At 37.8% G+C, this 26,355-nt stretch overlaps 2 protein-coding genes across 2 annotated transcripts in view; one reads left to right on the top strand and one right to left on the bottom strand.

The window, feature by feature from the left end:
* Window positions 1–400: 400 nt before the first annotated feature.
* On the bottom strand, window positions 401–12,747 carry HRSP12 (heat-responsive protein 12). Its single transcript, XM_012643589.1, has 6 exons — window positions 12,591–12,747; window positions 5,306–5,411; window positions 3,523–3,577; window positions 3,207–3,275; window positions 1,989–2,044; window positions 401–981 (listed from the first exon to the last, which is right to left on the bottom strand). The coding sequence occupies exons 1-6, from the start codon at window positions 12,653–12,655 to the stop codon at window positions 919–921; spliced, it is 414 nt and encodes a 137-aa protein (XP_012499043.1). The 5' UTR covers window positions 12,656–12,747; the 3' UTR covers window positions 401–918.
* A 130-nt stretch (window positions 12,748–12,877) lies between these two features.
* POP1 (processing of precursor 1, ribonuclease P/MRP subunit (S. cerevisiae)) overlaps window positions 12,878–26,355 on the top strand; it is a 34,187-nt gene continuing 20,709 nt past the window's right edge. The window contains exons 1-6 of the mRNA XM_012643566.1: window positions 12,878–12,940; window positions 17,687–17,821; window positions 20,444–20,611; window positions 20,857–21,032; window positions 22,237–22,485; window positions 25,583–25,670. Of these exons, the coding sequence (XP_012499020.1) occupies window positions 17,689–17,821; window positions 20,444–20,611; window positions 20,857–21,032; window positions 22,237–22,485; window positions 25,583–25,670 (814 nt within the window). The 5' untranslated portion in view covers window positions 12,878–12,940; window positions 17,687–17,688. The remainder of the gene's footprint in view (window positions 12,941–17,686; window positions 17,822–20,443; window positions 20,612–20,856; window positions 21,033–22,236; window positions 22,486–25,582; window positions 25,671–26,355) is intronic.

The raw sequence follows: 26,355 nt of genomic DNA, 5'->3' as shown, positions 1-26,355 counted from the left end.
GTATGTATTTATATGGAAAGATCTTCAACATAATGTATGCAGAAAAGTTCCATTGATGTAAACACACAAAACCAAACCAGGTAATCTAGTACGTAATAAAAAGAAAGCTACTTGTCAGTTACACACAAAACTCTGTAGTGGTGTATTCTCTTTGGGGAGGTAAGCGGAATGGAGAATGCGCGAAGGGAACTTTTTTAAATCTACGTAATTCTGTGTTGGAATGCATTCTACAAAAAAGGAGGTTTTCATGCAGTAGTTGTCTAAAAATGTTAAAAGACTTGTAAAAATGTACAAAGTCAGAAGTAAGCTTTGAGAAATGAAATAGTCAGAGATTTAACTTTACACCCTCTCTCCTTTATTAGGTAATATGTTTTAACGTATAAATTAAACGGTTAAAAAAATAACAAAATCACGCCAAGGAAAATATGCATGTTTATTTCCATTACAAAAACATTAATCTATATAAAATTTTGGTCCACTTCCTTCTCCTAGACCTCTATCATTCATATTTAAATACTTTAATTTTACTCAACTAAAAGAATCACAGATCTGACATGAGAATATTTCACATCATTAGTTTGATTAGTGTGCTTTTGATTATTTCTCAGAAATAATAACTCATCTTTCCTACCTGTTATTTCCCTTTACTTTTATTTATTTAAGTAACTATGTAATGAGTATCTCTTTCCTACATTCAGTCATATGGGTATATATAAGTGTAATTTACACACCAGCAAGTGGATACATTATCTAATCTTCATGTTCAACTACCCCTATTATATGATATTTCCATGATAACATCAGATTTTAGTCAAGCTTATGCTTTCATCAATTATAAAAATTAAGAGGTTAATTAAGATATTATATCAACTATAAAAATTAAGATGTTAAAAATTCCAGACTAAACACTAGGCCCACTTATAGTAATGGTCCTGTAAAAGGTCCCCGGACAGCTATTGCTTCAATTTCAATTCTGCCTCCCTGTGAGGAAAATAATGAAACAATGTTTCAATCATTTTGTACAAAGTAAGAGTTCCACAGTACTCACTAAAAACATATGCAACCAACAACAATACAGTATTTTTAACATTAAACTTCAAAGAAGAACAGGAGAAGGAAATATTCACTAAGAACGTACAATAGGCCAGGTTACCACACCACGCAATTTTATCTACTATATTAGCTCATATGGTTCTCACAGCAGCCCTGTTTACGTATTTACATAGATGTCTTCCCCTCAATTCATAAAATATGTTGAAGTTTAGAAAGGTAAATTATTAATAACTCAACCCAACTCACAAAGCTATTAATAGATAGCAGAGGTTCAAACCCTTATCTTGTGATTCTACATTCAGAGCTCTTTCTACTATACCCAATACCTTAATAAGTTTGATAATGATCATTCCAGGTAACAACTAATTAAAACAATAAAAATGCCTCTCTTAGGAGATAAAATTTTCTTTAGTAGAAAATTATAAGTGGAAGTCATTAAGAGCTGCTTTTTTTATAGGCAGCAATATTATGCTGCTATTAGTAAAAGGCACAGCTTCTAGTTAGAACATCAAAATCAGAATGGTGAGAAACATGTGCACCACCGGTATAGAGGTTACTTTTCTAGTGGACGGTCTAGATTTTTTTTTATATAATAGCCAAGTGAAATTTTTACTGCAGAACTCACAAACAAACCCGGCTAAAATTTATAGTCCCCTAAGTAACATTACTACAATATAGCTGCTATTTTACTTCTTCTCATGATTTAAGTACTCTGATTCTGTTCGGGTCACGTTAATGTGTTATTTTGTAAAGTTTCTTAATTTTTTTTCCATGCATGTAATACGGGATGTTTCCACTTAGACTTTAAGTTCCTGGAAAACAGGGAGTACCTCTTTTCTTTTTCAGCTTCCTTTCATAGTGCTTAGGTTGTTATTTTCAGAAAACAATGTGGAAATTTAAAATTGTGTACATTAGTTATTTTAAAGTGTACTTACTTTGGGCAAAGCAGTAACCTGGTAAGCAGCTCTTGCAGGAAAATTACTCTTGAAATCTGAATTTAAAAGAATTTCATTTTAGTTTTTAGCAATTGTATTATTATTCAACACTGTATAATCAAGAATCTGACAAGTGCCTCATAGACTAATCAGTTCTTAAATATAAGCAACATTTAAAAAAAGCTCACATTTGGATTTGTTTGATAAAATATTTTACCATATAATTCCTATATGTTCTAAATGTGTTAGTTTTCTGAAAAAAAAATGAAATATGTATTTTGATACTTTGATTTTGTTTGATGTGAATGAGGTTTTGTTTTTAAAGTGATATTTACAAACTAGTTATCTAAACAGAATTGCCCATCTCCAAAAATTTTGGCAAGTACTTTCTCTGCCAACTTTGGTCTTCTCTAGTCATTTCTTCAGGAGAGAATAAGTAATGATGGTTTTTCCATGTTACACCTTTGTTTCATCCCACTAGGTGGGAGGGATACCCATTTTCCCCAATATGACAACAACGTTAATAATAGCTAATGTTTACTCAGTGCTTACAACATGCTAACATCTGTTCTAAGTGCTTTACATGTGTATTGACTCATTTATTCATTTCAACCACCCTATAAGGTAGCAGTATATCATTTCCATTTTGCATATGAAGAAACCGAGGCAGAGAAATGTTAAGTAACTAACTAGCTAACAATTCTCAGAGAGCCAGAATAAAGATGGTGGCTGGACCACATAGTAATAGGAAATACAATCTATGTGTATAAAAAATGGGCTTAAAAAGCCTGAGAAGGGTGCAACAAAATTAAGGTTTAGGAAAATGGATATATAGGATCTATATATACTACATATCCAATGGATATATAGTATATTGTTTTAGGGAATGCAATAGAAATGTCTTTAATCTTTTTCATGGGGGTATACTGTATACTTCCAATTAGACTACTAATTCTTTTAGGATAGGATCTATGACCTTTTTTTCCCTTTTGAGATGGGGTCTCATTCTGTTGCCCAGGCTGGAGTGCAATGGCACAATCATAGCTCACGGCACCCTTGAACTCCTGGGCTCAAGCGATCCTCCCACCTCAGCCTCCTGAGTAGCTGGGACTACAGGCTATGACCATTTCTTAGCATTTCCTATTACTCTTAATTCATAGTGAAAATTCATTTAAGATATTAATTTCTCTTTAATAGAAATAAAGCCAAATTACTTACACTGTTTGTAGACGTCATTGACAGTATCGAAGTCATTTATGTCAGCCAGCAAAACAGTTGTTTTTACCACTAGAAGATATATACACTATCATTAGATTTAGCTCTTTGATCCAAAACATTAGTAAGCAAAACAGTGTATGATTCTGTGACTATCTTGATTAAAATAAGACTGAAGTGAACAGTGTTGTTTCCCAGACCATTAAAACAACTTTAAAAAGCAACAAAGATACGGCATGACGTATTACTGCATGCCATGTTTTTCAAACACACCAAAGAAATATCAAACAGAAATGTGAAGTAATATCAAGTTGCTCACCATTAGTGAAGTCACAGCCTGCAGCTTTCAGAATTTCACCTATATTTTTAAGAGCCTGCGAACCAAGCCAAGAAAGGGCTAAGACACTGATGTTATATTTAAAGTTTCAATTAAATTCAATTAATCATCTTTTACTAATACCCCCTTAAATAGCTTATGTTGCAGAAAAATTTTCCCTCCTCCACTTCTATACAAGTGAATTATTTCTTGGCTTTCCTTTAACAAAATGAGTCTTTCTAAAATACAATGAAAAGGTTGTCTCCTTTTGTGAGTAAAAAATTGGGTTGAAGTCCCTTCTTCAGTGCTAAAATGTGTCAAGTTTTCAGTAAATGTCCGTTAGGCTGAAACAAATAATTTCTGGGGTTGCTTACTCTGTTATCGCTTCAAGGATAAGTATGAGTTAGTAAGCATTAAAACACATTTTCTTTTAGAGCAGTATTTGATTTTAAAGTTTTCTTTTTCCTTTTTGTCAAAAAACAATATTAGTAAATTATGTAAATGACACTCCGGCCTCTGAAAAAACTTTTTACCCTATCCATTTTTTTCCAATTCATTCTTCCTCCCCATGTTACTGGTTACAATGCAACATTTAATTTTATTTTTATGTTTTTTAATAACAGTCTTCTAAATAGGTAATACATGGATATGGAAAAAAAAAATTCAAAAGCCACAAGAAAAGCTATACAGTGAAAAGATGTCTCCTACCCTTACTCTCTTTCCCTAGTTTCCCTCCTCAGAGGTAACCACTGTTTCTGGTTTCTTGTATACCCTTCTAGAGACACCAGCATAAATCTACTTTTTTTTTTTTTTTTTAAGAGATGGGGTCTTGCTCTGTCACCCAGGCTGGAATGCCATAGTGCGATCATAGCTCACTGTAACCTTGAACTCCTGGGCTCAAACAATCCTCCCACCTCAGCCTCCCTAATAGCTGGACCCCATCTCTAAAAAAAAAAAAACAGCTGGGCATGGTGGCTTGCGCTGTAGTTCCAGCTACTAGGTAGGCTGAGGTGGGAGGACTGCTTGAGCTTTTGTTGCCCAGGCTGGTCTTGAACTCCTGGCCTCAAGTGATCCTCCTGCCTTGGCCTCCCAAAGTGCTAGGATTATAGGTATGAGTCACCATGCCCAGCCAATAAAGATACATATTCTTAAATACACAGATATGCACACATGGGAGCGTACTGTGCATGCTGTTCTGCCTCTTGGTTTTATTTTATCATGTAACAATTTATCTCGGAGCTCTTTCCATATCAATTTAGTTGTATGGATCTAGCATGATTTATTCAACCAGTTCCTTATGGTTAGACATTTATAGATTGTTTTCTATCTTTGGGTATTACAAACAACTCGGTGAATGTGTTAAATTACAGTTTTAATTCTATTGGATTAGAATTATATTTCCCATTCTTATTTTTAACAACTTTTGCTTTTTAACTTCGTGGTGGTGTTTGTTTTTGTTGTTGTTTTTTAGGGGGCAGGACAGGTCAGTGGCCCTGAAAAGAAAAAAATTTCCCAATCCATGTAGAAGTGGTAACATGTTATCTGATGTTAACAATTCAGGTTTAAAGTCACTTTAGTGATAAGGAAGTGGAATCTTTTTAGTTGTTAAATGATTCATCAAATTTTCAACTCTTAAATCAAAAAACTGTCTTAAATCAAGAAGTAAATAGTTCAAAAAGCATTTATCTTTTAATTTCTATAAAATAAATCAGGCAAGTAGATTATTAATACTCTTCAACATTAAAAAGTAATAGAAAAGGAACTTCAAATGTGGCAAATGACTTACTTGTTTAGCTTCTTTTTCTACTCCTCCTGGCACAAGCTGTCCACTTGATGGGTCCAGGCCTATCTGTCCTGAAATGTAAACGGTCCTGTCGACCAATACAGCTTGACTGCAATAAACAGAAAGCCAGTGTATATATAAGTATAAAATATAAAATCCAATGCTAAGAGTTGTTCGATAGGACACAAAAAGCACAAACTGTAAAATTTTTTAAAAAGATAATTTGGACTTTATTAAAATGAAAAACTTGTTTATCAAAAAATATAAAGAACTCTTATAACTCAATAATACAAAGACAAACGACCCAATAAAAACTAGGCAAATGATTTACGCAGATATTTCACAAAAGAAAATATACAAAGATGGGCTGGGCACAGTGGCTCACTCCTGTAATCCTAGCACTTTGGGAGGCTGAGGCAGGAGAATTGCTTGAGGCCAGGAGTTCGAACCCAGCCTCAGCAACATAGCAAGATCCCCTCTCTATAAAATATAGAAAAATAACTGGGCATGGTGGTGCGCTCCCATAGTCCCAGCTACTGGGAAGACTGAGGCAGGAGGATTGCTTGAGCCCAGGCATTTGAGGTTGCAGTGAGCTATGATGACGCCACTGTACCCGATCCTGGGCAATAGAGTGAGACCCTGTCTCAAAAAAACCCAAACAAAAAACAAAGAGTTAAGGAGTACATGAAAGTTGTTCAACATTATTGGTCATTAGAGAAATGCAAAGCAAAACCACAAAATACCATTACACATAATCAGATATCATTGATAATAATACGCATTGGTGATGATGTAGAGCAACTGGAATGGTCATACATTTTTGGTAGGAATGCAAAATAGTACAAATGCTTTCTAAATAAAGATTATTTTATTTTTTTATTTTACTATTTTATTTATTTTAATTTAATTCAATTTAATTTTATTTTTTGAGATAGAGTCTTGCTCTGTCGCCTGGCCTACAGTGCCACGGCATCAGGCTAGCTTACACCAACCTCTGGGCTCAAGTGATCCTCCTGCCTCAGTCTCCCAAGTAACTGGGACTACAGTTGTGCACCACCACACCTGGCTAATTTTTCTATTTTTAGTAGAGATGGGGGTCTCACTCTTGCTCAGGCTGGTCTCGAACTCCTGACCTCAAGCGATCCTCCCACCTTGGCCTCCCAGAGTGCTAGGATTACAGGCGGGAGCCATTGCGCCCATCCAAAGAGGCACTTTTGAGGCTAGACTTCATTTCTGCGAAGTGCTTACTTTTGTAATTGACTTGTTCTGAATTAGGATAAAATCACAGGAAAAAGAATATGCTACATAGATACATGAAAAAATTCAAACAATTAAACTTCTTACAGGAAATGTATTACTTTTGGGATAAAGACAGCCTGTTTTTTAAGACGTTGAAGACAGAAACCCTAATATAATTTTAATTTAAAAGTGAAATTTGTTTTATCATTTGCATGCTTATTTAGAAATTTAAGATATTTTCATTTTAATCAGAATAGTTGCCTATTCTTCTGTATTCCAACATGGTCCAAACTTTCCTCTTTTATTTCACGGATGATGAAATAAAATTTCATGATGTTTTCTCTGTTCTTCTTGACCACATCTTTTCTTTATGATTTACCTTCTTTGAATAGCAGAGCATTAACATGGTTCAAAAATCCAGAAAATATACAAAGAATCATAATGAAAGGGCTCCCTTCCATCCTTGTTCCGCATTTGCTCAGTTCCCAGCTAAGAACCACTGTTCTTTATGTATTCTTCTGAAGTTTCTTCCTATACATATGAATAAATATATATATATATTTGCTCCCTCCTACACAAAATATGGTATATTAAACACTCTTATACACTTTGCTTTTTTCACCCAACAGTATATCATGAAGACCTTTCTGTAACTCTATGTAGAATGCTTCCTCATTCTTTTTAACTGCTACATAACATTTCACTACATGAACATACTTTTATTTAACCAGTCACCATTGCTTCCAATATTTTGTTATCATAAATAAAATTACACTAAAAACCATTACACACACATATTTTCCCTAAGTAACTAAGGCTTTTTCCCCCCTGGATCCCAGGGGTCCTCTGGTTGAGCCTTTCTTATTACCATGCACAGGATTCTGCCTCGTATTTTAACTAGTCCTATTATTATCCTGTCTTCCAGGGTATCTTTGATTCTAAACTCTTGAGGGTGGGGGTAGTGTCTTACCATGTCTCTGTAGCTATGTAGAGCCTAGGTGATTCCCTGTACACAGCAGGCACACTGTAACTACTTGTTGATGTTTTGCTCTTTAACCACTTAGTAGCATAAACAATTTTGGTTGTCAATGAATATCTTTTTAGCAGGACCTGGCTTACAAGGTGGGCTGTGGAGAGCTGAAGGTATGTTTCAACTCGGTAACAGGATTCAGAAAGTCTAGGAATTCTTCTCAACTATCTGGCTTTCACACTGGCCCACAAACAGGTAACTATGGAGCTTGTTAATCTGTAATCTTTTCTCAGGTTAAATAGTACCATAGCTATTAACTGTCCTGTGTAGAATTAGGCTGCCTGCCCTAGGCCCTTTACAAAGTACGTTCAACTCTCCCCATATTCAAAACATAATTTAAGCCCATATGCATTGTCATTTATCAAAAACTTTAACATAGTAAAAGATACACTTGTATTTTCAGAATATTAAAAGTAAGGGGAACTCTTGAGACCATCTGAGCTATGTGAGTTATCTCTTACAGATTTAAAGAAGTTTGTTCACAAAAATAATTGGATAGTTGACACTTTCTGAGCACAAGCACCCTATAGACAACTCATTAGGCTCCAGAAAATTTAGGTTTGTTGTTCTACTTCCAGGTCAAAAAGTAATCACAATTTCAAAAGTATTCAAATTATTCGCATATCATAACCTATGCCACATGGGCTATTGCTTCAAAATTTATGACTATTTGGATGGTGTGCCAGCGAAATAGAAAGCAATGCAAACCAATGTGATGTTGAAATCTTTCAAGGTTCTGTCCTGAAGTGTTCCCGAAATGTGCTGAGCTAACTGGCTAATTAGTGACAATACCCCATTCATTCCAATGCCAGGGACTGAAAGTTCAACACACTTGAATTCTTCCTGGAGAGGACCCAAATTTTCAAAAAATGTACTCACTATAAACACCATGCACAAAACCTCTTGTGCAATGAACTTTATCAGGATATAACCAGTTAGTTGTTATACTTTTTTCTTAAACATAAAATACTGAACATAATAAGCACCATTTCTAGTCACCTAGTACACAAGAGGAACAATGTCCTAGAAAATCTCCATACTATAAAGCTGGTTGATGGCTTTTCTCTTGTCATACTGGCACATTCATGATGATTCTCCTTTGTTTTGCTTGCAGCTTTATAGACAGGTGACACCCACCTCGTGCTTTCTTTTTTGAACAAAGTACACAGTATCAGTAAATAGGTCAAGAAGCTGTATGCTCTTTAGCAGGCTCCAGGACAAAGAGTCTCTTATAATCACTTTGATTTTTGTTAAGCGTCACTTTTGTTCTGAAGTGTTTTTCTAAATGCTACTACAGCATGATTGAGGAGAGGCATCAGAGTAGGAGGAGAAAGATTACTGATTTTTACTTATATTGTAATCCCTGTAACTATTCTGTCTTCTCCTCCAAATTTCTATCAGAATTCTCTTCTTAAAATAGATCTGATCATGTTCCTTCCTTCTCAAAAACATTTGATGGCTTCTCATTATATACAAAATAAAGTTCATACTCTTCAATTTAATATTGGAAATCATCACAACCTGGACCCTGCTAAAATCTAATTTTTATTGGTCTGTTTTACTTAATTTTCACAATAATCTTATGAAGAAGTATTATTGTTGTGCTCATTTAGAAGATAAAGAAACAAACTAAGAAAGGTTAAGTCACTCCGCAAGGTCATACAATTAAAAAGAGGCAAAACCAAAATTCAAATCCAGTCTAACTCTTAATCAGTATTTCCCAAAGGGGTCTGTCATACACAGTGATCACAGTAAGAAATAATTCCCTTTCAATTCTACAGGACAGAAAACTAAATGATTAAGATTGAGCTATGGAACCGATTGCCTAAATTCAAATTCTTTCATACCACTTCTCAGTGGTGTGACCTTGGCCAAACTATTTAATCTTGCATACAGTTTCTTCATCTGAAAAATGGAAACTATAATAGTAACCGTGTACGTAAAGCACTTTGAACAGTGCCTAGTGCTGAGTAAGCATCAATAAGTGTTAGTAATTAGGAATTTAACCCTTCTGTTTACATTAAGAAGAAAAAATTATCATTTTTAGAAAACAAGTTTAAAGAAACATCACTTTTAATAAAGAGAGAACAGGCCTCAGGTTTTGAGCCAACTGCAATATCTAGCTAGAATTTAATAATACTTTTATTTAAGAGTTTATTTCTCACTGTTACTTTCTATTGGATTGTTTTCTATTTAGCATACTATTGTAAAGTTTCCTTTTTAAACTAACTTGTTAAATAAAGTGAGCCATCTCAAAGAAATATGTTAAGTAAATTATAATACAGGTAGTACAGATTTGGCAAAAAAAAAAAAAAAAAAAAAAAAAAAAAAAGAAAAAGAAACAAAAAGAAAAGTGGCACTTGAATTACTAAAACTACCCCAAAAATCTTTATGGTATGCATTCTTCCACCTCTATGCCCTCACTCAAGCCCTTCCCTCTATCTGGAATACCCTTCATTCAATGACTTCCTGTTGAAATCCTTAACAGATTAATTTAAAAATCAAACTTTATACAACACCACTGTAAATGGCAAATGCAACATTCAAAACCCAAGGACTACCCCTCACAAGGAGCTTTACTAATACTCTTTTTCTTTCTCTACCCCAAATTAGAATTGATTTCTCTTTTTCTCCTTCACCCTCTCCCCAACTTGCCACCTTATGCCCACTGCATTTTATTTCCAAGCCTACTATAGTAATCATTTAATACTATTCTGCCACGTCTAAGTGCTATTTCTCATTGCAGTGTAGTATAGAGTAGGGAGCTTGGGCTTGAGTTCGAACCAAGCTGTCACTTATGGACTATCTGACCTTGGACAAGTTGACCCGGAGCTTCAGTTTTCTTTCTGTAAAACAGGGATGGGACTTAAGAGTAGAAGAAGGTGGTTGTCTTGGAGCTTGGCATATAGCATGCACAAAATGAAGATGTTTCGTTTTCTTTCCCCCATGTATGTGAAGAATATCCTTCACACTGGGTTGTTTTTCATATGTTTTTGCATTTCCGAATTACTTGGCATATAGTAGCCATTCAATACATGTCTGTCATGGTTCAAATGTTTCAGCTGTAGAAATTTTCCCATTTTGGATTTTTTAATAGTGAGTAGACACTATAAATTGTATTTTAAAAAGGAAAAATCGAAAAGGGGTTACAGGATATACTTTAGTGAAGAATTAAAAATAAATAACAATTCTAATTCAAGCAACGGAGGAAAAAAAACACAACAAAAATTATATTAGGAAAAAAAATCTCCAAGAATGAAAAGGATAAGATCCAACAGTTGTGGGCTTTTTTTTGTTTTGTTTTTTGAGACAGGGTCTCACTTTGTCACCCACCAGACTGGAATGTGCAGTGGGGCCAACACAGCTCATTGCAACCTCAAATGGCTGGGCTTAAGTGATCCTTTGGCTTTGGCCTCCCAAAGTGCTGGGATTACAGGTGTGAGCCACCACACCTGGCAGGATCCAACAGTTTTAAAGCTGAGACATTTTAAGAAAATGAAGTTTAAAGAAAGGAATTAACCTTTCTATTTAAAAGCACTTCTGAAAAGTGGAAACAAATACACACAGGGTAGACTCCCTGACAAGTATACAGATATTTAATATTTAGCTAGAATATGTTGGGCAATCTTAGAAAATAAGCTTTGCAGTGATTTGTATTTGATTTTATTTATCAGTGGGAAATAAGAATGCACAATGAATTTATAAACATCACAATGACATTTCTATAAGTGTTGTAAAAACCAGTGGCTTGGGTAGATGTGCAGGGATTTGCTAAGCATATCTGTGAAAGGAACTCAGCTTTCCCCAGAAGAGACAAACATCTGGAATGTTAATCTGCTAAGTGAAAGAAGCCAGGCACAGAGGAGAGCATACTTTATGATTCCATTTACAGGAAATGTCTACCACAAGCAAATCCATAGATATGGAAAGTAGATCAGTAGTCGTCAGGGGCTGGGGGAAGAGAATGGTGAGTGGATGCTAACGGGTATGGGATTTCTTTTTGGGGTGATGAAAATGTTCTAAGATTAGAAAGTGGTATAGCTGCACAATTTTGTGAGTATGGTAAAAACTGAATTGTACCTTGTGAACTAAAATAAAATCTTAAGGCTCCTCGTCCACCTGCTGACTGAATGGACCCCCTCCTGACCAACGGGATGTCCTAAAACTAAATTGTCTGCCACTGAGGAGGGAGGTCAGACATGCCTCATCATGCCCCCCTCCCTTTCTGGAGACATCCTTTGTAACTCAGTAACAGGCCTAAGGCCGTGCAAGACAAACCTGCAGGTCCTCAATTGACACAACAAATATATGTCGGGTGGCTGATCTCAACAGACCTCCTTATCTTAAAATATTCCAAGCCTTTAGACAAAGCTTCATATCTTTAACCAATTACAAGTAAAGGAATCTTTAAACCCACCTATAACCTGTAAGCCCCCCCAACCCCCGCTTCAAGATGGCCCATTTTTTTGGGCCAAACCAATGTATGCCTTTCGGGTATTGATTTATGACTTTACCTGTAACCCATGTCTCCCCGAAATGTATAAAACCGAACTTTAACCCAACCACAGCGAGTCCACATGCTCAAGGCTTCTTGGATGTGGCTCCGCGCCATGGTCCTCAATTTTCGCTCAGAATAAATCTCTTTAAAATTATTTTACAGAGTTTGGCTTCTTCTCCCTCGACAACATGTTAAAGGGGTGAATTTTATGGTATGTGAATTATATCTCAAGGAAGCTATTACAAAACCGCCCCAAAGAAAAAGCGGTCTTTCTCTTCTAACCAGAGAAAGAGTCCTGGCAGGCAGGGCTCGGCAGCGAGGGGCAGAGTTCCCTGGAGCGCAGGCTCCCGGTTCCACTGGGGTTCCCAACTCACTATGGTCTCCGGGTGCGCTGCCCCCTTTCCTGCTCAGTTTCTTCATGTGTTCCACGGTGCTGCTCAGGACGGCTTTGACCCGGAGGGGCCCCAACCCCGAACCCCCGACGCCACACGCCCCAGGTCTGTCAGTGTTCCCCTCGTTACCTGTAGGGGCCAATGGGCCCCGCGACTTTCGCGGTGCTGATCACGCTTCTGATCAAGGACGACATGGCCAATCCTTCACTCTTGCGGCCCCTCGGAGAGAACAAGCCCCGACTGCAGCCGGACTCGAGTCTCAGCTGACTGACCAACGTCACTAGCGAAGGAGCCCGCGGGCCCGTTTCGCACGGCATTCTGGGAGCTGTAGTCTCGGCGCCACTCCAGGCCACGTGGAGGAAGCGGCCGGGCTGGCGCATGCGCTGTCCAGTTCGCTCGCTGTCCTTGTCGCCTTGGTGGGGACTGTCGTCGCCGAGGCTTGTCATTCTGACCCAGGGAACCCTCAGAGCATCTGGCAGGTAGGTCATGAGAGGCTGGTGCCTTCCAGGGCCCGCGAGTTTGGGGGAGTGTGTGTGTCGGCCCCCGCCCGGCGGCCGCGCCCTCGGCCGTCTCACTTCGCATCTTTCCCTCAGACTCGGCGGACCTTCCCTGGCTGCCTGTGTCCGGGGCCCCTCTTGCCCGTGCCACATCTCCTTCGGCCCCTGCCTACTACGACTGTCATTTTCCTTCTTTGCCCCTCCGGGCGGAGGCCGTCCCGGGAATGGGCTTGCACCCGCTCTTCTGCCATGCTGAAGGAGTAAGATGGGTCATTCAGGGACCACGCTGAGATCTGGGCGTTGTCCACCTTCCCTCTCTTCCTATGTTTCCTTCTCTTGAGTGGTCCTCGGGCTTTACAGTGTCTCTTTCTATCTGAACAGAACTCTAGTGCCTGGGGATCTGATTTCAAAAAGATAGTGATCTACCTAATGGCCCAGATACCCTGTGAAAATCTGCTATGTCAGAAAGGCTGGTACTTGGCTAAATGTCTCTTATCCTGTTAATATATGCATCGTAGGCACGATTCACGTCTTCATTTATGCGTTCGTGCATTCATTCACAAATAGATATCGAGCCCCTATTTTTTGCAGGGCACTCTGCTTAGGTGGTGAGAATGCAGTAGTGAAGAAAGATATGATCTCTGCCCTTCCTGCTTCCAAAGCATAATATAAGAAAATCTGCTTTATTCCCTCTCATTTTGCCTTACATACTGCTAAGGTTTTTGGCCTTCCTACTTTCCGCTCAAGAACCTTCAGATCTTTTTCATCGGTTTGGGGCTTCAGCTTGGAATAAAAGACCTTTCAGTCTGGCCTTCCCTTGTCTATTTTTTTTCATTCTCCTCTACTTTCTCTTCCCACTTTAGTAGTCCAGAGTCCCATACAATAAATTGCTGAATACTCTTCTTCCCTATCTATCCAAATTCCAGCTAACTGAAATCCTGTTTTCTGATGGACTTTTCCTGCCGATTCACGCTTTTTCTTTCCCTTCTCCGGTTTCCTATTGTACTATACTACAGAATCTAATATTTTATTATAGGTACTTTTATTCTCTAATTACTGCGTGTTTTAAGAATAGTGAATAGAGTCCTGGTTTGAATCCCAGCACATTCACAAGCTTAGTGACCTTTGGCAGATTATATAACCTGTCTTGCTTTGATTTCTTTATTCATAAAGTGAGGATCATACTAGTACCTCCCTGATAAGAGTTGTGAGAATTAAATGAATAAGGCATGCAAAATAGTGCCTGACATATAAAGTTCTCAATTAATGTTAGCTACCTAAGATGACTAAATTCTTTTTTTTTTTTTTTTTTTGAGACAGAGTCTCACTGTGTTGCCCGGGCTAGAGTGCCGTGGCGTCATCCTAGCTCACAGCAACCTCAAACTCCTGGGCTCAAGCGATCCTCCTGCCTCAGCCTCCCGAGTAGCTGGGACTACAGGCGTGTGCCACCATGCCCGGCTAATTTTTTCTATATATTTTTAGTTGTCCAATTAACTTCTTTCTAATTTTAGTAGAGACAGGGTCTCACTCTTGCTCAGGCTGGTTTCGAACTCCTGAGCTCAAACAATCCGCCCGCCTCGGCCTCCCAGAGAGCTAGGACTACAGGCGTGAGCCACCGCGCCTGGCCAAGATGACTAAATTCTTTAAGGAAAAAGACCGTATCTTTACACTATTTTGGTATTACATACAGCCTGAAACTATTAGGCACGTAGTAGGTACCCCAAAATTTGTTAGTTCTTTCCATAGGGAGCTTTCTTGGAGCATTACAAATAATTCAACCTGTGTAAAATATTTCTTGTGAAACAAGATATCTTTATTTTTAAGACAGATTTTATATCAAATCTGAATCACCAAGTTTTTAGATCTGGAAGAAAACTGAAATCATCTAGTTAATTCCTAGGTTCTCAGACTGGAGTCCACTATACCAAGGGGTATGTCTGGTCAACCAGAGGATGCTAAGCTGTGTGAGAAAACATGATATTCATTTTATTTGAAGATTGGGGGAAACATTTTTATAAAGCCTGGCACATCTTTAGTGCCTATTAAAGTTTTGACCAAAGGAATGAATATGAAAACAAACACAAACTGTGAATATTAGGAATGGATGTAAAATTGACTCGAATGGTAAAGAAAGAGTTAAGATTCCTTCTAAAAGCTGTTTTGAGCTGAATCCTCGTACTTCAATAAGGATGCATTCTCTTCTGCTGTTAGAACTGTTTGAGGAGCACTGCTAGTTCCGAAGCAAAGCTCAGAGATATTCCCAAGCTTACCCTAATCCTCCAGCACCAGCCTGCTCTTGGCCCATTCTCATCCTGAATAGAGCTAGGGTTCCCATGGTGGTGCTGTGTCATGCTGGGTAAGTGCTGACAAGCAGGTAACAGTAGATGGACTAAACTGTTTTGTAAAATGTTTGAATTCAGACTGATCTGAATCATGTGCTTTACTAGCCAACCGTTCTACAGTTTCCTTCCTATATGTTGTTTAATTTGAAAAATGTTTTTGGGTGTAGATATAGTTATCTTTCATTTAGGTGAAAGCAGAGTGGAGTGAGACAGTGAAATGACATAAATCCATGTTTACTTCATTTATTATTTAAGAATAATATAATAGTTGCCATGAACTGAGCATTTAGTTTGTGTAAAGCCCCATGCTAAGTGAGTTGCGTATATGTGTTTTATAAAGCCAAAACCTTATACAGTATGTGTACGTGTGTGTGTGCGTGTATACATATATATATATATGTATATAAAATGTTTATTTAATTCTCATGGCAACCTCGTAGAGGAAGAGACTGAAGCTCAAAGAGGGAAAGTAATTTTCCTAAGATTATGTAACTAAAAATGTAAGGAAGGAATTTTAATCCAGGTCTTTCTAACTCCAGAGTGAAGGCGTTTAAACACTACAACACACGGGCTCTTAATTTTATATGAGGTCTTGCATTGAAAAAGAAGCTAAGTGAATGAGTGGTTGTTAATTTAGTGGCTCTCAGTGGGAGTGGGTAAATCCTGATGTGGCATTTTGGAAGTTTGTGTAGGTGCTGTGGTTGGCATAGTGATTGGGGTAACACTGCTGGCATTTGTTGGGCAGGGTCCAGGGATGTTAGATAACCTACCATGTGCAAGAAGGTCCCACAGTAGCCCAGTACTTAACTGTTTTACATAAAAGTATTGGTTGTGGGGTGGGCACAGTGGCTCATGCCTGTATCCCAGCACCTTGGGAGGCTGAGGGGGGAGGATCACTTGAGGCCAGGAGTTCAAGACCAGCCTGAGCAATATAGTGAGACTCCCTCTCTACAAAAAATTTAAAAAAATTACCCAGATGTAGTGGCACGTGCCTAATAGTCCTAGCTACTTGGGAGACTGAGGTGGGAGGATTGCTTGAGCACAGGAGTTTGAGGCTGCAGTAAGCTATGATCATGCCACTGCATTCTAGCTTGGGCAACAGAGCGTGTGACCTTATCTCTTAAAAAAAAAGTGTTGGTTGCAGTTTTAATATACACTGAATTTTCCAGGAATGCAATAAATCAAAGCAAGTTTGTACTTTTTTTAGGGGGCATGTACTTTATCAAGGAGTGTTCACCAGTTTGGAAAATTATGTCACTAGTAGTATTGTTATCTTTTCTTTGAGGCACTAGTACAACACACCTGTATTGTTTTGCCTTTTTAGCTATTGCATTCATGGTTATTCTATGTATAGGTAGAAGTAAAGACTAGTATTAAAATTGAAATGCTTTGAGGACAGCTTGGTAAATACCTGTTACTCTGAGCTTCCCTACCCCATGTATCTCCATGTAGGACCCTCAGACTTCCCTATAGTCAGCAATGAAAGAGTTAATGACTGTTGCACAGGGCAGGGGTGGGAGGCCTTCTAGGACCCTTCTTCAGCTTTATGGATTGTGCCAATGCATGTGTTGGTGCCAGTGTCGATGTGATTATCTCCTGGGTTCAAAATCTCTATTTCGTGTCATCTAGTGTAGTTGTGGTGAAATGGTTACATACAGAAATACATATTATTTTATTAAAATAACTTTTTAGTTCTCTTTTATGTTACAAATAGGACATATATTGTAGGGTATGTACTGGTAAAAGTTATATGTCTAGTAGGTTATGATATTAATTTCATTTCAAAATAGAAAACAGGAGTTTCAAACTGAATCAATCAAAAAAGGGAGTATTGCATTTGAGTGTTGGTAACTACTGAGTAAATCAACCAGGCTCCACTAGGATTTTGTTCTTTGTCATTCTTCAAATGGAAATCATTGCCTTGCTATTATAAATTAAAGGTACAGATCATTGAACTCTGCCTATGTAAAAACAAAAGCAAGATATAACTGCCCTCATCTTAGGAGTAGAAATGAAAACATCATTAATTTATGCTCAGTTTTTTTTAGAGGTTATCCTTTTGAATAGGGTGTTCTATATTTCATTAATCGAGATGGCTCTTATTTCACCTAAGAATCAAGATAAAATGTAAATTTTATTTCATTTTTTTTAATTAAAATTTTTTTTACCTCCTGTCTTATCTCATTTTTCATTCTTCAACAGACTTTATGTAGTGTCAACATTTGAATTGATTTAATTATTTGCCAGTGCAAACTAGAGTATGCTAATAGTGTCTCTTCCATAATAAGTTTATTTTGAGTCACATGAATACTTATTCATTAAATTTATTTTTATTTTTGAATGAAATTTTCCATTCTCTGTGTTAAATTTATGACTTCCTTTCCAGAAATGTCTAATGCAAAAGAAAGAAAACATGCTAAAAAAATGAGAAACCAGCCCACCAACGTGACTTTATCCTCTGGCTTTGTGGCGGATAGAGGCGGAAAGCACCATAATGGGGGTGGGAAACCTCAGAAACAAGGTAAGATGTTCACGATGCTCTCTCCACTCCCATTTGGATTAAATTGCATTTGTCAACTTCTTTTGACAGTCGTTATCTAGTAGTAAATGAGCTGACTTAAAAACAGATACAGTAGACACTCATTATTCTTGAATTTCCTATTCACAAATTTGCCCACTTACTAAAGTTTATTTGTAACCCCAAAATCAGTACCCATGGAGATTCGGCCGTTATTTGTGAACATGCACAGAGCAAGAAGAATTCGAGTTGCCCTGTGTAGACGTTCCTAGCTGAGGTTGCCTTCCTGTTCTAGCCCTCCCACGGAGGTGGCCAGAGGGCCGAGGCAGTGGAGGAGCAGTACAGTGCAGTGCAGGAAGCTCCAGCCCTCCTGGGGTTTGAATCTCAACTGTAGGGTGGTCTTGGTCTCATGCAGGTCCTCAACACTTCTGAACTTCATTTTCTCTTTTGTAAAATAAAGGAAATAGAATCTACCAGGATGAGTTGTTTTAGGATTAAAGATCATAATCTGTGTGATATATGTATCTCCTAGGAGGAGTGGGTTCAGTGTTCACTAATTCATTGCTCACTATGATTTTATATAACATAACTACTACGAATAATGAAAATTGACTATAGATATTTTAGAGCCAATATATTTTATTTCTACCTTAACATCAATTATTATTAAATTACACTTCTGCATTTCCTAAGAGAAATACAGTATAGTCATCATATCACATTTAACTTGTGGGCTGATTTTAGCAGTTTATGAGGTGATGAGAGGTGACAGTTGTTCACTGGGGCAGCAGTAGAAAACTCCAGTTTGGGCAGACTGCAAAAGCAGGTGGCCAAGAACTTTTTTGGAATGCTTTAAAAACTGTGTGCATTGAGTCTGATTAAGTACATTTAGGGTCAAATTTAAAAGCTCTAGATTTAGATCCAACAATTGATGCCTATACCATGTGATAACCTTTCACATATGTTATCTCTTTTAAGCCTCACAATGACAAACTTTGTAACATGTTCCAAGGTTATAGTGGCTTAATAATTAGCACCACAATGGAAATTAGCAGGAACACTATAGAATTCTCTGCTGATTTCTTCCTTTGTTCACAGTCAGATATTTGATGTTGTCTTAAAGTCAGAATGGTTTGAATGCCCAGACACTTGTATAGAGACTGCTTTTACTTCCTTTAGTTTAGCATAGTGGCTCTCGACTTGAATATGTCAGAGAATTAGACTGAATTGGAATTAGAATTAGACTGAATATACAAAATCATGTGGATTGTAGTATTTAAGGGAGTGTCATTTGGGCTGCTATAACAAAATACAGGTTGGGCATCCATCCCTAATCCAAAAATCCAAAATCTGAAACTTTTTGAGTGTCAACCTGATGCTGTTTAAGTGGAAAATTCCACACTTGACTTCATGTGATAGGTCACAGTCAAAACAAAGGTGCACAACACATAGTTTATTCAGCATTGCCAAGGGAAAAAAGGCTCTCCCAGGCCCTTTAAGCTGTGATATATCTTGTAAGCATGCCCACGAAGGGTGATAAAATGGCATGTGTGCAGGCTGGAGGCCTCAACGGTGAGTATTTTTTACTAAGTACTTATCTGTGAATAAGTGTAAGAAAATGATTGCTGATCGGTAGCATATAAATTCAGAGTCAGGAATGTTGGCGATGCCAAACAACCACAGATTGTCCACATAGGTGACTGAGATAGTGATATCTTTGCTTTCTAGTGGTTCAATGTACACAAACTTTGTTTTCATGCACAAAATTATTTAAAAAATTGTATAAAATTACCTTCAGGCTATGCGTATATGGTATATACGAAACACAGTTGAATTTCTTGTTTAGATTTGGGTCCCATCTCTAAGATATGTCGTTGGGTATATGCAAATATTCCAAAATTCAGAAAAAATCTAGAATCTGACACACTTCTGGTCCCAAGCATTTCGGATACGGTGTACTCAACCTGTACCATAAACTGGGTAGCTTATAAATAACAGAAATTTATTTCTCACAGTTCTGGAGTCTGAAAAGTCCGAGATCAAGGAGCCAGCAGGTTTGGTGTCTCATGAGGGCCTGCCTTCTGGTTCATAGACAGCACCCTGCTGTGCCTTCACATGGTGGAAGGAGCAAGGGTCTCTCTGGGGCCTCTTTCATAAGGACACTAATCCCATTCATGAGGGCTCTGTCTTCATGACTTAATCATCTCCCAAAGGCCCACCTCCTAATACCATCACCTCCGGGGGTTAAGATTTAAATACAGGAATTGGGGTGCCAGGGGCACAAACATTCAGACCATAGCAGGGAGCTTAGATTTAAAATTCATGTTACAATATTTATATTGAGAAAATTTCCCCTGTATCTGTTATAGTCAAGGTTTTTTATGTCTTGCTGAAATGATTACTTAGCATGCTACCTACTAGCTTTATGACCTTGAGCAAGTTAATTTACCTCCCTATCCGAGATCCCTCTTTAAAAAGAGATCATGATAGTTACCTTATACGGTGGTTGTAGTACTAAAAACGTGATCAATGTTGCCATCCAACAAATGTTTGTTTTCCACTATAATTTTTATCTCTGATAAGAGTGACATATTTCTTTTTGTTTTCCTTTTGAAAATATACTAGAGCCTCATTCTGGAACTTCGCGACAGCGGCAAACCAAAATCACTGCCCATTCACTGCCTGAACCTCATGTGAATGAGCAGTCTTCCTCCAGAGTCACGTTTAAAAAAAAAGGAGGATGGAAAACAGGTCCCGAGGGCACTTCTCAGGAGATTCCCAAGTATATAACTGGTAGGTATTGGTAAAGAAGTGAAGTTGGATTGTATTGTGAGCCCTTTGTTTCTAGTACAGCCAGATATGCCAACAAATTGCTCTTTTTTTTTTTTTATATCAGTATTCATCTAAAAGGGGGTTAGGGTGGTGGATGAATTGTAAGCTCATGTACTTCATGTCTGTCTGCCTTTTGAATCCACCAGAAAAACGAATCTTGTTGATTTAAGACTTATTTTTAATGACATTGTCATTTCCTTCAACAGCTTCTACTTTTGCTCAAGCACGAGCTGCAGAAATCAGTGCTATGTTAAAAGCTGTAACCCAGAAGTCTTCTAATTCACTGGTTTTCCAGACTCTGCCACGGCACATGCGACGGAGAGCCATGAGCCACAATGTCAAACGCCTTCCTAGACGGTTACAAGAGATCGCCCAGAAAGAGGTAGTAGTTTCATGTAGTGTAAATGTTTAGGTTAATATTTGCTAGAAGAAATTAAGGGATATTGACCTAATAGAATTTATTAAAATGAAATCAGAAAACAACATACTTATTGTGGCATGCTTTTTTTTTTTGCTTTAATATTTTTGTTTTAATCATTATCCAACCCTCCATAGCCCCCAGCCAAATCAGCAGACAGTTGGATATTACAGCTGCTTTGAAAAATAGCATTTGGAACCCCTGACTTTTAAGGGTATTGAATAGTTGATATTCTCCTCCCACATTTAAAAAAAATTCTGACCCTCTTACCAGATAAATAGTTTTGGATCTGTGTTTTGGGGGTGTGGCCTGCTTGGATAAACATCAATGCTTACCATTTGGCTTTTGACTTTTTCAAAATTGAAAACTTGGACTTGGTTTTAATTTTAGTACAAGTCTAACTGTGTTTTGGCTTCACCAAAATTCTGGACTTGAACATTCTAGGGTTGTTTAAGCCACCTGTGTCTTTACTAATCCATCCAAAATCTACTGAGCAGCCTTCTGTGTACCGGTAATGCTGGTGGTCGGGTTAGAGTTCAGCAAGGTAAAGTCTTTATCTTTAAGGACCTCACAGACTAACAGAGAGCAATTTTCTTCGCAAAAGTTTAGCTTGATTATGGAAGAGATTAAGAGTGAAAACTAGCCAGGAATTTAATACTTTCTAGATTTAATGTAAGATCTGTTTCCCAGTGACAGCATTTAGTGTTTATACCCTACCTGAAATAAAAGTGTAGGTTTTCCCCACTTTTGTGTTTTTGGTGTTAAGTTTTTTGTTTAATTACAATCTTACAGGTTAAAACATCAACAAGAAACTAGTATTTGATTTATCTTCTCTTGCTCTCTAATATTAATAGCCACATTAAGCTTGTGTTACTGTGTTGGGCATTTTATAAGTATTTTAATCTTCATAGTCTACGAAACTTGTCCATTTGGTGAGTGATAGAACTGTGCTTCCTTCCTAGGTTTGTCTATCTCTAAAACTTCAACTCTTTCCATTGTCTCCCTTCTCTACTTACATTGGAGCAACCACCAAGTTGAATAATTAAGCAAACTAATAGGATTGATAAAGTTCTCCTCTAAATTTTAAAGTTATTTGTTTGCATTCCTAAGTTAACTTTGTTTTGTGATTCTTACAAACTGGGATCTGCCTCTCTTCTTGAAACTTTAGGCGGAGAAAGCCGTACATCAAAAAAAAGAACATTCAAAAAATAAATGCCATAAAGCTAGAAGATGTCACATAAACCGGATGCTAGAATTTAACCGTAGACAAAAGAAGAACAAATGGTTAGAAACTCACATCTGGCATGCAAAGCGGTTTCACATGGTCAAGAAGTGGGGCTACTGCCTTGGGGAGAGGCCGACAGTGAAGAGCCACAGAGCCTGCTATCGAGCCATGACGAACCGTTGCCTCCTTCAGGTGAGCTTTTCCAGTGGGCTTTCTTTTTATTTTTGTTTAGACCCTTTTTGGTATGGACTTTGAGAATAGTTCCTGGTATGCCAAAGACCTGTTTATGAGGTTATTCATTCTAGAAATGATTCTTAGGCACGAGGCCCTTTGCTAGATGCTGGAGATGAAGCAGCCTAAAGTTCATGAGGGAGACTGACATGAATCAAATAATTAGCCAAATATAACTGTAAGGGAAAGCATACAGTATGACGAGCCTTTCTAACAGAGGAATTGGAAGGCTCCCTCTGGAAGTGATGTTTGAGCTGAGCTCTCAGGGATAAAATGGGAGAGTAGGGGAGGCAGAAGGAAGCCAGAGGAGAGTGAAGAACTGAAATAAATTGTGTGTGACACCTATGAAGAAAATGAGAGCAAGGCTAACATCAGGGTGAGGTTAGGCTGGAGAAATAAGTAGGAAGCAGATCATGTGGGTCTTGTTGGTAATGTTCAAGATTTCTTTGGTTTAATCTGGTAGTCATTTATCATCAATAGATATTTGAGAACCTACTGTGTACCCTGAGCAGTGTTCAAAATGCTGGTCTGGGTGGTTAGGATTCAGTGGGATGTGAGAAGAATGTTTTAAATTTTAAATTCTTTGAGAGGATGGTTTGTTTTAAAGCACCTTAATAGTATTTATCTGATTGCCACCTCTCCCCAGTAGCCAATTCAGTTGCTTTCTCTTTCTTCCAGTGCATTTTTAGGAATTTGCTCTTTGAAGCAATGGCAGGATGGCCTTGGCCAAGTTTTGAAAGCCATTGGTATTGGTGTCCTCTGTTACCCCTTGAGAGCAATATAGCAGAATAATCAACACAAGAACCTTTTTTAAAAAATTGTGATAAAATATACATAATATAAAATTTACCATTTAAGTATTTTTAAGTGTACGGTTCTGTGGTATTAGGTACATTCATGTTGTGCAACCATCACCACCATCCATCTCCAGAACTTTTTCATCTTCTCAAACTGAAACTATAAACATTTCATGCCCCAGTCCTTCCTCTCCCCAGCCCTAGCAACCACCATCCTACTTTCTGTCTTTTAACTTGACTCCTTTAGGTACCTCATATGCATGGACCCATGCAGTATTTGTTCTTTTGTGGCTGGCTTATTTCATTTAGTATAATGTCTTCAAAGTTCATCCATGTTGTAGCATGTGTCAGAATTTCCAAATAATACTTCATTGTAGGTATATACCACATCTTATTTATCCATACATCTGTTGATGGACACTTGGGTTACCCCTACCTTTTGGCTGTTGCGAATAATGTTGCTGTGAACATGGGTATACAAATATCATTAGAGTCTCTGATTTTAGTTCTTTTGAATATATGTTCAGAAGTAGAATTGCTGGATTATATGGTAATTCTGTGTTTAATTTTTTGAAATACCACCTTACCATTTTCTGTAGCAGCTGCACCATTTTACATTCCCATCAGCAGTCTGCAAGGGTTTTAATTTCTCTACGTGCTTGTCAATACTTGTTATTTTCTGATTTTTTTTTATAATAGCCATTCTAATGCATGTGAAGTGAATATAAGAACCTTTTAAGAGCCTTTGATTTGAGAACTCAGCAGACATCATAGATTATAGTTAAATTCCTCATTTACATTGAGGAAGCTGTATTCTAGGGAGAAAAAGTGACTTGCCCAGGGTCACACAGTTTTTTGGTGACCTAGATAGCACTGGGGCAGCTGATTCCCTGGCCTTTTCCCACTATACTCTCCCAATGAATGACTTCTCATTTTGGGCAGAATTTTTGCTGAAGTTATCAGATATTTTCTTAACATCTGATCAGCCCTAAGTAATAAAAATAATAGCTAAATGCTTTACATGTGTTTACTCATTTAATCTTTACAACAACAGTACGAGGTAGGTAGTTACTGTTATTTCCATTTTACAGATGAGGAAACTGAGGTACAGAAGGGTTAGGTAGTTTACCTATGACCGTACAGCCAGTGACTGGTGAAGTTGACATTTGAGCCTAGGTTGTCTGACTCCAGAGTTCCATGCTCTTAATGATTATTCTTTGCTGTCACCTGGTTGTACGAATTCAGGTGAGGTTCATCTGGCCACTGACAGCTGACCGTGAGTCACTGTTGATGGGAAGATTTCTGTGTGTGAGTGATCACACTGATTAATGTGAGTTGTCAGAATCATAGCTATAACTTGCCTTTTAGTTCTAGTTGCTGCACTGAAATAGCTTAAAGGTACTATGGCAGAGGGGTTGGTTTGGGGAGTCAGTCAGCCTGATTTGAATGCTGGCTTCTCCACTTAGTGACTATGTGGCTATGTTCAAATAACAATCTCTGTGTCCCAGTGTCCTCATCTGTCAAATAAGATAACCATACTTGGTACATCAGGTTATTGGGAGGACTAAATGACGATCCATGTAAGGGAATTAACCCAGTGTCTGGCACTTAACTAAATTTGTAAGTTACTCCTCTTATTTTTCCTTGTACATTGCTTAGTCGTAGTTGCACATCATGGTCAAGACTGAGCATGGGAGGAATATGGGATAAATTAATTGCAACATTGTATCTCTAGGCTCAGTGTTAAGTAATCTTGGGGTCCTGAATTAGCTAACCAGAGTGAGCAACTTTAGCATAATTTTGCAGAATTTATTACTGGCTTCCTTATTCTACTCTGGTTTCTTACCTTGTATAGATTTTGGAGATGAATGGTCCTTTACTTAGAAGCAGCAGTTATGTACCCAGTGTAGAACTTGCCTACTAGAATATGGGATAAAACACAGATTTTCTTTGTAAAAAGTAGGACACTGTAACTTACATTTTAAATGGAGATTCGTTTTGATTTTGATTCAGATTGGTTTAAGAATATTCGCTAATGAAATAGGAATGGACAGGTTTAGACTCCCCCCCACCCCATTGTTTTTTTAGATTTTAATGTATGAAAACAACGTTAGCAATTTTTTCTTCATCTTAGACCTCTACAGGTTTTTTGATATGGCTTTTGTCTTCTTAACAGCTTTCTTAAGAAGCTTCTTAACAGCTTCTTAACAGCTTAACATGTCAATTCCTAAGTATTTAATTGTATCTCCCCCTTTGTGCAGGATTTATCCTACTACTGTTGTTTGGAGTTGAAGGGCAAAGAGGAAGAAATACTAAAGGCACTCTCTCCAATGTGTAGCATAGACACAGGTAAACTTGTTTCAAAGCTGAGTCCTATTTTAGTCTTTGTAGATTTATTCATTTCATGAGCAAGTGTCTACTGTAAGCATTTTGGAATTTAAACATATGTAAAAATGTGTGGGATACTTCCTGTTCCCAATGAATATATTAATTTAAGAAAAGCTGGGGCAAGTTTTAAATTTGTAACATTGCTAAGTGTAAAGTGAGAGAGCAGTTTTTTTTTTTTTTTTTTTTTTGAGACAGAGTCTCGCTTTGTTGCCCAGCCTAGAGTGAGTGCTGTGGCGTCAGCCTAGCTCACAGCAACCTCAAACTCCTGGGCTCCAGCATTCCTTCTGCCTCAGCCTCCCGAGTAGCTGGGACTACAGACATGTGCCATCATGCCCGGCTAATTTTTTCTATATATGTATATTTTTAGTTGTCCAGATCATTTCTTCCTATTTTTAGTAGAGACGGGGTCTCGCTCTTGCTCAGGCTGGTCTCGAACTCCTGACCTTGAGCAATCCACCCGTCTTGGCCTCCCAGAGTGCTAGGATTACAGGCGTGAGCCACCTCGCCTGGCCGAGAGAGCAGTTTTTCTGATGGAGTAAACTTAGGCAGAAAGAACTTGAAACTCTCATTAAATCATTCATTTAATAAATATTTATTGAGAACTTATTGTGTGCCAGGTTTTGATCTAAGCAACGCTCAAAACCAA

This window comes from Propithecus coquereli, unplaced genomic scaffold, assembly GCF_000956105.1.
Source record: "Propithecus coquereli isolate 6110/MARCELLA unplaced genomic scaffold, Pcoq_1.0 Scaffold2, whole genome shotgun sequence".
Classification (NCBI taxonomy): Eukaryota; Metazoa; Chordata; class Mammalia; order Primates; family Indriidae; genus Propithecus; species Propithecus coquereli.
This window is presented reverse-complemented; position numbering and strand designations above follow the sequence as displayed.